Genomic DNA, 11,891 nt, shown 5'->3' with positions numbered 1-11,891 from the left:
CAGTAAGGCACAATGACTTATTAACATTTAGGTACAGGTACACAAGTTTGACTTTTTTGGGTAATTTACACTGATAATTGTATTTATGTGTACCTATGCCCAAATAAATTTATTTATATATTTACTAATATATATGCAAATTACCTAGGATAATATAAGAAAGTCACACAAAGGGTAACATGACTTTTATTATGGAAAACCTGCAAGGAAGCCTGGTCACAGACCGGGCCGCGGGGGCGTTGACCCCCGGAACTCTCTCCAGGTAAACTCTCTCTCTCCAGGTCTCCAGTACTTTAGAGTTACATAATTTCGCAATGGCATGGAACAATGTTATATTGCGAAGATTTAGAGTAAAATAAGGCAATAAAGTCAAACAGTGACTTTATTCTAATGGGGGGGGGGGAGTATATTTAGGTGCAGGTACACATAAATAATCATAGCAGCATATGTGTAGGTTACCTAGAATAACCCCAAAAAAGTCAGACATTTCCGTTGGGGTCCTTGAATTTTCATTGTATGTTTCGTTGTATATACAACTGAAGTGCCCGGGTTAAACCCTGGGCACGACAGGACACACGAGTCAACTCACCAGCCATTACAACACAATATCCATCAACCTACCTTGTCCCTGTTCACCTGTCAGTACAATAAGCGAATAACATACTACTAGAAATCCCCTTGTTAAGCAGAGCATTTCCGGCAAATTAGGTCAATTTTGTCCCCAGGATGCGACCCATACCAGTCCACTAACACCCAGGATGTGACCCACACCAATCCACTAACACCCAGGATGTGACCCACACCAATCCACTAACACCCAGGATGTGACCCACACCAGTCCACTAACACCCAGGATGTGACCCACACCAGTCCACTAACACCCAGGATGTGACCCACACCAGTCCACTAACACCCAGGATACCACCCACACCAGTCCACTAACACCCAGGATACCACCCACACCAGTCCACTAACACCCAAGTACCCATTTTACACTGATGGGTGAACAGGGACAACAGGTGTCTTAAGGAAACACGTCCCTAATATTTTCCACCCGTACCGGAGATCGAACCCCGGACCTCAGTATATGAGCCGAGTGCTCTAACAACCGAACTACAGGACACAAGAATAAGTTATTATTATTATTATTATTATTATTATTATTATTATTATTATTATTATTATTATTACGAGTAAATGCCCAGAGTACAACAATTTAACAAGAAGTACGAGAGTAATGTTTACGAGTGTTAATTTAAAACATGTGTTTAGTGGCGTGTGTTTGAGTGTGTTAGCGAGTGCGTCTTAATATTTAACATTTTGCTGTATTTTTCTCTCATCTGGTGTATTTTAATACAACTGGGGACTATACAGCGATACAATAAGATGTTGTATGTGTTCTGATGTATGATACAAGTTGCTGGATGGTGAGTAATGTTAATTATATTCTGAGTTTTAACCAGGATTTTGTGTTCCGGAGTTTTTAACCTGGGATTATCTTTATTAACCCAGGAGGGTTATTAACCTGGGATTATCTTTATTAACCCAGGAGGGTTATTAACCTGGGATTATCTTTATTAACCCAGGAGGGTTATTAACCTGGGATTATCTTTATTAACTTCAGAGGGTTGTTAACCTGGGATTATCTTTATTAACTTCAGAGGGTTATTAACCCAGGATTATCTTTGTTAACCCAGGAGGGTTATTAACCTGGGATTATCTTTATTAACCTCGGAGGGTTATTAACCTGGGATTATCTTTATTAACCTCAGAGGGTTGTTAACCTGGGATTATCTTTATTAACTTCAGAGGGTTGTTAACCTGGGATTATCTTTATTAACTTCAGAGGGTTGTTAACCTGGGATTATCTTTATTAACTTCAGAGGGTTATTAACCTGGGATTATCTTTATTAACCTCGGAGGGTTGTTAACCTGGGATTATCTTTATTAACTTCAGAGGGTTGTTAATCTGGGATTATCTTTATTAACCTCAGAGCATTATTAACCCGGGATAATATTTATTAACCTCAGAGCGTTATTAACCCGGGATAATATTTATTAACCTCGAAGGGTTATTAACCTGGGATTATCTTTATTAACTTCAGAGGGTTATTAACCTGGGATTATCTTTATTAACTTCAGAGCATTATTAACCCGGGATAATATTTATTAACCTCAAAGCGTAATTAAGCCAGGGTAAGTATTAACCTTAAAAGTTAACCAAGGATAAGCTTTATTAGCCTCGAAGGTTTAGTAACTCGAGGTAAGATAAGATTTATTGGGGTTTTTAACCTGCAATAGAGAGGGTTATCCAGCCAGGATAACCCAATAAAATCAGCACATCTTCGAGGATTGTCTGTCATATTTCCATTGTGGTCCTTCAATCTTGTCCCCCAGGATGCCACCCACACCAGTCACTTAACACTAAGGTACCTACTTATTACGAGGTGAACAGTGACAGCAGTTGTAAGGTGATTATCACCCAGGTGCCTACTTGCTGCTAGGTGAACAGTGACAACAGATGTAAGGAAACGTGCCCAACGTTTCCACCCATGCCGGGGATTGAACCACAGACACTCAGTTTGTGAGGCGAGTGCTCTGCCAACCGAGCCACGGGACACCTTGCCAGTCATAGGTCACTTATATTAACCAAGAACGGTGCAAATAGTCAAATAATACAATGACCCCAGTGGAAATAAGTCGCTAATTCTGACCCTTTTTTGGTTATACCTTTGAAGAGTTTAAAGAGTTTAACTACTCTCAGAGCCTGGCCATGGGCCAGGCTTGTTAAGATAAGATAAGATAAGATTTCGTTCGGATTTTTAACCCCGGAGGGTTAGCCACCCAGGATAACCCAAGAACGTCAGTGCGTCATCGAGGACTGTCTAACTTATTTCCATTGGGGTCCTTAATCTTGTCCCCCAGGATGCGACCCACACCAGTCGACTAACACCCAGGTACCTATTTGCTGCTAGGTGAACAGGACAACAGGTGTAAGGAAACTTGTCGAAATGTTTCCACCCGCCGGGAATCGAACCCGGGCCCTCCGTGTGTGAAGCGGGAGCTTTAGCCACCAGGCCACAACAGGGTGAGTTATATGATAGCTTTAGGCCTAGAGCTATCATTCAACATCTCCTGTGGTTGTTTTGCATCTTGTATTGCTTGTTCGTGATTTTTGCATTGGCTACTATGTAATCACCCTAAACTTGTGTAATTTTACCCAACCAAACTTATTATCTAACTTAAAGGTTAGTAACCCAGGATAACCTACATTAACCTTGATGGGTTAGTAATCCAGGACAACCCAATAAAGCCAATCAGTTTGGTATACTTTTAGAATGTCCTTTGAACCATTGATCTCCCAGGCGTGAGCCCAGCGGACTAACCACTGTGTTACAAGTGACCCAGTAAAGGGCTTTACATCCAAGGAATTGGTGCTACCCTATTCTTGGACCAAGCCTCATTACCTACCTGTGGTCATTATTTACAAAAAAAAAAAAAAAAGCCTATTATGATTGAATGCCTTAACTAGGATATCCACAAAATTTCTTAACCTGTAAACAGTCCAAGCAGATCTACGTTCACATGTGTAGTGCTACAAAAGTAGATCTACGTTTTTTTTACATATTTTCAAATATAACAAAAAAAAAAGCAGATCAAAGTTTTTTTTACATATTTTCAAATGTAAAAAAACAAAAAGAAGATCTACTTTTTTTACATACTTTCAAATGCTGAAAAAACGTATAGTATATACGTTTGGACCGTTTACGGGTTAAAAAGGTTTTATTTTCTATCTGCCTCTGCTGTTTATGGATTAAGACACAAATGCAGTGATATGCGATTCTTTATTGATGTTTCGCCCACACAGTGGACTTGATCAAATCATGGATTAACATTCATTATTGATAATTTACAGGCCTACCTCGTTAATACGGCGCTCTCTTTAGAGCACTTCGCTAATGTGAAGCTTTTCAGTTATACTCATATTTATTATTTTCAGTGCTTGTCTTTGCTCTTCATATGGTTTTTGGGATTTCTAAAAAAAATAATTTTTACTTTTGCCTCTTTTTTTAGGCCTAGTGTTATTGCACACTTAATAAATGATAGTGTAAACATGTTTTGAAGGAGTTTACCTGGAGAGGGTTTCGGGGGTCAATGCCCCCACAGCCCGGTATGTCTGTGTATTATATATATAATTCTTAAAACTCAGGGCAGAAACTGCATCCAGTATTAAGGTCCATGCTTAAAGGAGGTGGAACTTACACAGGTTAAAAATTAAAATTTTTTATTTTTGTAAAGGACATCGTGTACTTGTTACAAAATTCAGTGACTTGTTTTACCTATGTAATGGAAAGCCTTTGGTTATGCAGCGTTTTTTGGGCAGACCAAAAGTAACCTAAAACTAATTTTCAAATACATATATACATGTACATTCAATTCAATTCAAATTCAATTCAAAATTTATTCTCTATAAGGATTACAATGCTGAGTTTACATGGCAATGAAATCATGAAACGAGTGATTTTAAATTATTTACCAAACTGCAGCAGGCCAGGACTCGACCCTACTTGTGTGTGCATGCATGTGTGTGTGTGTGTGTGCATGTTTTTATTTATTTTAGGGCAGCTCTTAGTTTATACATGAAAAGTAGGAAGTCTTACCCTAACCCTGCCTACCAGGAGGGCGTTCCGGGGGTCATTGCCCAGACCGTCCCGTAAAACAAAACAGAAAAAAAACATAAAGTTTAAGTTTAGATTATTTTTATGCAGTGTTTTACAGTACTGTATATAACATTCTAACATTTTATTCTAACATTTATATAAAGTAAGTTTAGGTGCTGGTATGCATAAGTACAATTATCATACGCAGTAACATGTCTGTAAATTATTTAAAATAACCCAAAAGGGACAAAGTGACTTATTTCCATTGGGGTCCTTAATCTCTGCAGAATTTACATTGGATTTATAAGGTGTTCAACAAGTTTTGAAAGCAGTTGGCAAATTGAGAACTTTTTTCCGTCATATAGTATTAGGGAGTTTCCTGTTTTAGGGCCTTTTATTTGCATGGAATTTTGAAGCCATACCCCGGCCGGGATTGAACCCGCGGTCAGAGAGTCTCAAAACTCCAGACCGTCGTGTTAGCCACTAGACCAGCTAGCCACAATCCCGGCCGGGGTATGGTTTGTTTGCAATCGTGTCATTACGATTTCGTGAGTCATGGAATTTTGAATTTTGAATCAAACGTGTAAGTCACCAAAGCACGGTTGAAACAAGTGTAGAAGCCTTCAAGAGGAAACTGGACAAGTATCTTCACCAGGTGCCAGATCAACCAGGCTGTGATGCATATGTGAGGCAGTAGGCCTCCAGCAGCAACAGCCTGGTTGACCAGGCAAGCACCAGACGAGCCTGGCCCATGGCCAGACTACGAGAGTAGTGAAATTCTTGAAACTCTTCAAAGGTATATCAAAAGTAAAGGTATGGGGCCTACAAAGATTAGTGATAACAGCCAACCAAACAGAAAATTGGTTGGGAAGAACTTGTTTGATACTCAAACAGATTGGCGCTCGAATAGCCTTCTGGAATGACTTGAGTTCGCGTACCAAGGTTCCACTGTACAGTATACAGTTAAGGTAACTGACATGTATAAACTAATACATAGAAAACCCCTTCTTATGTAAGGCATTTCAGTAAGCCTTGACACTAACTTATAGTTTTTAGACAGAGTACATAAGAATGAGAATATGGTGGACCCCCGGTTTGCGATATTAATTTGTTCCTGAGAGCTCATCATAAACCAAAATTATCGAAAAGCAAATCAATTTTTCCCATAAGAAATAATGGAAATCAAATTAATCCGTGCAAGACACCCAAAAGTATGAAAAAAAAATTTTACCACATGAAATATTAAGTTTAATGCACACAAACTGAAGAAGACATGCACAATTTGTAGTACTCTACTAACAATAGAATACATGACACTTACCTTTAATGAAGATCTGGTGATGATTGATGGGATGGGAGGAGGGGAGAGTGTCGAACTTATTGTTTAGAAGGGAAATCCCCTTCCATTAGGACTTGAGGTAGCAAGTTCTTTTCCGGGGTTACTTCCCTTCTTCTTTTAATGCCACTAGGACCAGCTTGAGAGTCACTGGACTTCTGTCGCACAACATATCTGTCCATAGAGACCTGTACCTCTTGTTCCTTTATGACTTTCCTAAAGTGGTTCACACCATTGTCATTGTACAGGTTGCCAACACGGCTTGCAATAGCTGCCTGAGGGTGATTTTCGTCAAAAAAGGTTTGCACTTCAAGCCACTTTGCATACATTTCCTTAATCTTTGAAGTAGGCAACTTCTTCAATTTCTCTATCCCCTCCTCCAAAGCAGTTTCCTCAGGTCTGGCCTCTTGCTGTTGAAGATGATCTAGCAGCTCATCAGTGGTTAGTTCGTCATTGTCCTCCACCAACTCTAACAAATCCTCCCCACTAACCTCCAACCCCAAGGACTTCCCCAATGCCACAATGGATTCCTCAACTGGCATAGGATTCCCAGGGTTAGCTTCAAACCCTTCAAAATCCCTTTTGTCTACACATTCTGGCCACAGTTTTTTCCAAGCAGAGTTCAAGGTCCTCTTAGTCACTCCCTCCCAAGCCTTACCTATAAGGTTTACACAACTGAGGATATTAAAGTGATCCTTCCAAAACTCTAAAAGTGTCAATCGAGTGTCTGTTGTCACTTCAAAGCACCTTTCAAGCATAGCTTTTGTGTACAGTTTCTTGAAGTTGGAAATGACCTGCTGGTCCATGGGCTGCAGGAGAGGAGTGGTATTAGGAGGCAAAAACTTGACCTTAATGAAGCTCATGTCCCCAGAAAGTCGCTCTGCCAAGTCTGTAGGATGACCAGGGGCATTGTCTAATACCAGGAGGCACTTAAGGTCTAATTTCTTTTCAATTAGGTAATTTTTCACATTGGGGGCAAATGCATGGTGTAACCAGTCATAGAAAAAGTCCCTAGTGACCCATGCCTTTAGTGTTTGCCCTCCACAGCACACACAAATTAGCCTTGAGGATATTCTTTTGCCTGAACACTCTGGGAGTTTCTGAGTGATACACCAATAAAGGCTTCACTTTGCAATCACCACTAGCATTGGCACACATCAGAAGAGTAAGCCTGTCTTTCATAGGCTTATGTCCTGGGAGTGCCTTTTCCTCCTCAGTAATGCAGGTCCTGCTTGGCAATTTCTTCCAAAACAGGCCTGTTTCGTCGCAATTAAACACTTGTTCAGGTTTCAAGTTTTCACTGTCTATGTAATCCTTGAATTCCTTCACATATTTTTCAGCTGCTTTTTGGTCCAAACTGGCAGCCTCACCATGCCTAATCACACTATGTATGCCACTACGATTCTTAAATCTTTTAAACCAACCTTTGCTGGCCTTAAATTCACTCACATCACCACTAGTTGCAGGCAATTTCTTTACCAAATCGTCATGCAACTGCCTAGCCTTTTCACAAATGATCGCTTGAGAGATGCTATCTCCTGCTATCTGTTTTTCATTTATCCACACCAATAACAGTCTCTCAACATCTTCTGATGCTTGCGGTCGCTGTTTCGTAAACACAGTTGCACCTTTTGCAACAACAGCTTCCTTGATTGCCGTTTTCCTGGTCACTGTAGTAGCGATGGTTGATTGGGGTTTTGTATACAACCTGGCCAGCTCCGACACACGCACTCCACTTTCGTACTTTGCTGTTATCTCTTTCTTCATTTCAATAGTCATTAGCACCCTTTTTCTCGAAGGGTTGGCACTAGAAGCTTTCTTGGGGCCCATGGTGACTTATTTTGCAGAAACAAGCACCAAAAACACTGAGATAATATGGAATGTACCGAATGTATTCTTAGATGCGCACACACTGGCTGGCTTGTAAACACTGGAACACACGGGGCAGTTCAGGCCACATGTGGAGACATCTCAGACGAATCGTGTATACAGGGTTTTTTAACGGGAACCGAGGCAAAATTTTTGCGTTAAAATGTATCGAATACCGGATTTATCAGATACCGATGCCATCGCAAACCGGGGGTCCACTGTACTTAGTTATATGATATTGAAGGTATTCAGTATTTCAGTAAAATTTTTAATTAGAGATACGTTAAGGATGAAACTAGGTACCTGAATTGATACAAAAATGAGAGTTGAAGGATGGAACAAGAACAAGGACAGTATTGCATGGAAGATAATGTTTCAGGTTTTGTTGTGCATAATAAATCTGTCAGGATCACATTAAGTTTCTCACTTATTGTGTGGGTTATGTTTATGAAATTGGCACTAGATGTATAATCATATGTTAATTGAAGAACAGGGGAAAAATAGGGTTGCATTGTTGACACCTTCATAAAAGCCAGATGAATGTTTGTTTTAATTTCTTAGTTCATCAAAATGATAGTTTTGATATCTTGCATTGTGACTTGTTGATCCATACATGTGTGGACAGGGTTAACATGATCCTACTAGGTCTGGTTGAATGTAGTGGCATTAATAAACATCCTGTACATACATAAAGTATGATCAGCTATAAAGGTTACTTAAAAAAAATTGCCAACCTTAAATTTTGGTTGCTCTTGCATAATCCAGATGTCAGTGGAGAAAGAGTTGCTGTAACCCTACTGGGCTAAGGTGGATAGCTGTGGCTGTGGATGGCTGTGATTTATGGACTGAGGTGGAAGCACTTGTTACTTACCAGAGTCCTAAAGTGTTTTGTCGTGTGTCACTGCTGTGTCTTACCCTGCAGTACTTTATACATAATACAGTTAAGATAAGATTTTGTTCAGATTTTTAAACGCGGAGGGTTAGCCACCCAGGGTAACCCAAGAAAGGCAGTGTGTCATTGAGGGACTGTCTGTCTTATTTCCATTGGGGTCGTCAATCTTGTCCCTCAGGATGCGACCCACACAACTAACACCCAGGTACATACTTGCTAGGTGAACAGGACAACAGGTGGAAGGAAACACTCCCAGTGTTTCTATTCTTACCGGGAATCGAACCAGAGATTCTCAGAGTGTGAAGCGAGAGCATTGTCTACGAGGCCTTGAGTCACAGTTGATAAGGTACTGTTGCTTGATCTAGAACCTGCTTAACAGTAGTGTTTCTAGATGTATCAGGGTCTCTTTTCAAAAAAAAAAAAAGTCAACTTTACATGTGGTATACAGCATCTTATATATGTCTTTCATTCTCATCTGTTTTGCTTCAGGTTCTTCTTCCTCATTCTCTTCTGTAATGTGCTTTCCTTCTCTCCAACTTTTCTTCTGCAGTTTGTAAGAATTCATTTTGTAAGAATTCATTTATGTCTTTTGCTTACATATCTTCAAATTCCTCACCTAACACTCCTTGCCACATAAACAGTTCTTAGTTCTAATTCTATATTGAAGGGAAGTCTGTGAAATTATTCACCACACTAGCCCATAATTTTCTCCAGCCTGTATTTATTGTTGGTTGGAGCACATCATTCCATGCCATTTTTATGCAGGATATCACATCTGCATTGTTAAGTTTATACCAAATCTCTCGCAATCCACTTAACCCTTAAACTGCCCAAACAGATCGACGTTCAACTTCATAGTGCTCCAAAAGTAGATCTACTTTTTTTTATATATTTTCAAATACATATAACAAAAAAAAAAAGTAGATAAAAGTTTTTTTTACATGTTTTCAAATGTAAAACAAAAAAGAAGATCTACATTTTTTTACATACTTTCAGATGTTGAAAAAATGTATACAGTGGACCCCTGCTTAACGAACTTTTTTCATTCCAGTAGTATGTTTAGGTGCCAGTACTGACCGAATTTTTTCCCATAAGGAATATTGTGAAGTAGATTAGTCCATTTCAGACCCCTAAACATACACGTACAAATGCACTAACATAAATACACTTACATAATTGGTCGCATTTGGAGGTGATCGTTAAGCGGGGGTCCACTGTATATACATTTGGACCGTTTAAGGGTTAAGTTTCTCTACCACCCTGTATGTGTAGTGGCACTTAAATCTCTTACTCCTCAATTCAGTGGTTGTACCATGCATGTTATATTTGGTGAAAAAGATATGAACTTCACATATGGGTCCACAGACTTCAAAATTTGTAAGTTTATTCAGGTATAGGTACATACAAGTACAATTATCATAGTGTAAATTACCTAGGATAACCCTAAAAAGCCAGACAAAGTGACTTATTTCCGTTGGGATCCTTGCAGATGGCAACAGTAATTATCAAGAGCAAGGAGAATCTTGAATGAAAGGCTCTTTCTTGCTAGGCACATCTTAACTGAAGGAATAAAATAATGTTTGAACCACTCTACAAACAAAGTAGCTTTTGTCTTTACATTTTGAAGCATGAGGATTCTGGAAGTGATAAATACAGCCTCTCCTCACTTAACGACGGAGTTTTGTTCCTGAGACCACGTCATTAAAAGAATTCGTCGCTAAGTGAGGAGCATACTATAATGGTAGTGAGTTTGTGCCAATCATCTTTGATATTGTTTTAATGTCACCTTTGCACCATTTATAACATTTCTGGTATATTTTTAAATGTTTATATAGTAGTGTACTGTATATTGAAACAAACAGAATAGAGAAAATCAGCTCTAATATACATTATTTAGGTACGAATACTGGCCAGAGAGCCCGTTGTAAGTCCAAGGCGCCAATAAACGAGTACGTCGCTCAGCGAGAGGCTCTATTGTCTTTCGCTTAGAAATCACTTTATGCATTACTGCAAAGAAGTAAGTTGAAGTAGTCCTTTGCTACCTTAATGCCAGGTGACTTTTCTCTTGCTTGATGAGTTTCTGCATGATATTTTCTTCCAGGGTAATCCTCTCAGCTCATTGCTACCATGGCTCATGATAGTGTAATAACACGATTACAAACAAACCGTGGAACAGGTGGGGTTTGAACCCATGGACTCATTTGCCCTGGGTTCATACATACCCCACCCATTCCGTGGCCTCATTTTTTTTTTAAACATCGGTCATTTCCCGCCAAGGCAGAGTGACCCAAAACAGAAGAAACACTTACATCATCACCTACTAGGTCACTGTCTTGCCAGAATATTTGGCAGGAATATTTGCAAGTAGTGTGGCCGACACCCAATTTTCCTAAATATTATATAATGCATATGGCTGTGTATTCTAAAACTGTTGAACCATCAAAAATAAAAATAACCCTCATGTATAGGCTTACTGTCCTTGTCACAAAGTGTTTTACAGTAAGATTTGTTTTTTTCACTGATGATGGAGCATTAGGTAAAGCACCTTTGTTGTTGGAAAGCTCCTGGAGGGTGAAACATTGCTATAATAAAATGCCACATTAGTTGCACATGTGTCCTTTTACCTAACGTATTGTCAGTAATTCTACCGACATTATTACCCCTTTCTTAGTGTTTAGCGCTCAGTCCTTACATTTAATAACTTTTTGGTCTTCTTCACCTGTGTTGACCTTGTTGATGTTCATTTCTGTAGGCTACAGTTATGGTTGTTCATGGCACATGAATTGTTTGTCATCTAACATCAAAACCACACACGATATCCATGACCCTAGCATCACCTTGAAGCATCTCTATCATTTACTTATTTAAAAAATGCATAGTTTCCTGCATTTTTCATCTCGGCACCTTCACCTTCACTAATATTTCTTTTTGGTTCCATAGTTAATAGCAGGAAATGATAAAACAAAAAATGGACTGATGAATGCTGGCGAGAGAATGGTGCCAGCTGCCTTGTACGAGTCTATGAGGCAGCTGGCAGCATGGGAGGCTATATACAGTGCACCATAATGCCAAGCTACTGTGTCACCCAAAACGTTAGTTTCTCTCTAGATGTGGACGGGAATTTTTTTTCCAA

General features: G+C 39.4%; 1 protein-coding gene across 1 annotated transcript in view; it reads left to right on the top strand.

Annotated features, from left to right (window-relative positions):
• Nucleotides 1–1,275: 1,275 nt before the first annotated feature.
• The window catches only part of LOC138855409 (tyrosine-protein phosphatase Lar-like), a 1,956,413-nt gene continuing 1,945,797 nt past the window's right edge, over nucleotides 1,276–11,891 (top strand). The window contains exon 1 of the mRNA XM_070104642.1: nucleotides 1,276–1,427. Within this exon, the coding sequence (XP_069960743.1) occupies nucleotides 1,408–1,427 (20 nt within the window). The 5' untranslated portion in view covers nucleotides 1,276–1,407. The remainder of the gene's footprint in view (nucleotides 1,428–11,891) is intronic.

This window comes from Cherax quadricarinatus, chromosome 93, assembly GCF_038502225.1.
Source record: "Cherax quadricarinatus isolate ZL_2023a chromosome 93, ASM3850222v1, whole genome shotgun sequence".
In the NCBI taxonomy this organism is placed as follows: Eukaryota; Metazoa; Arthropoda; class Malacostraca; order Decapoda; family Parastacidae; genus Cherax; species Cherax quadricarinatus.
This window is presented reverse-complemented; position numbering and strand designations above follow the sequence as displayed.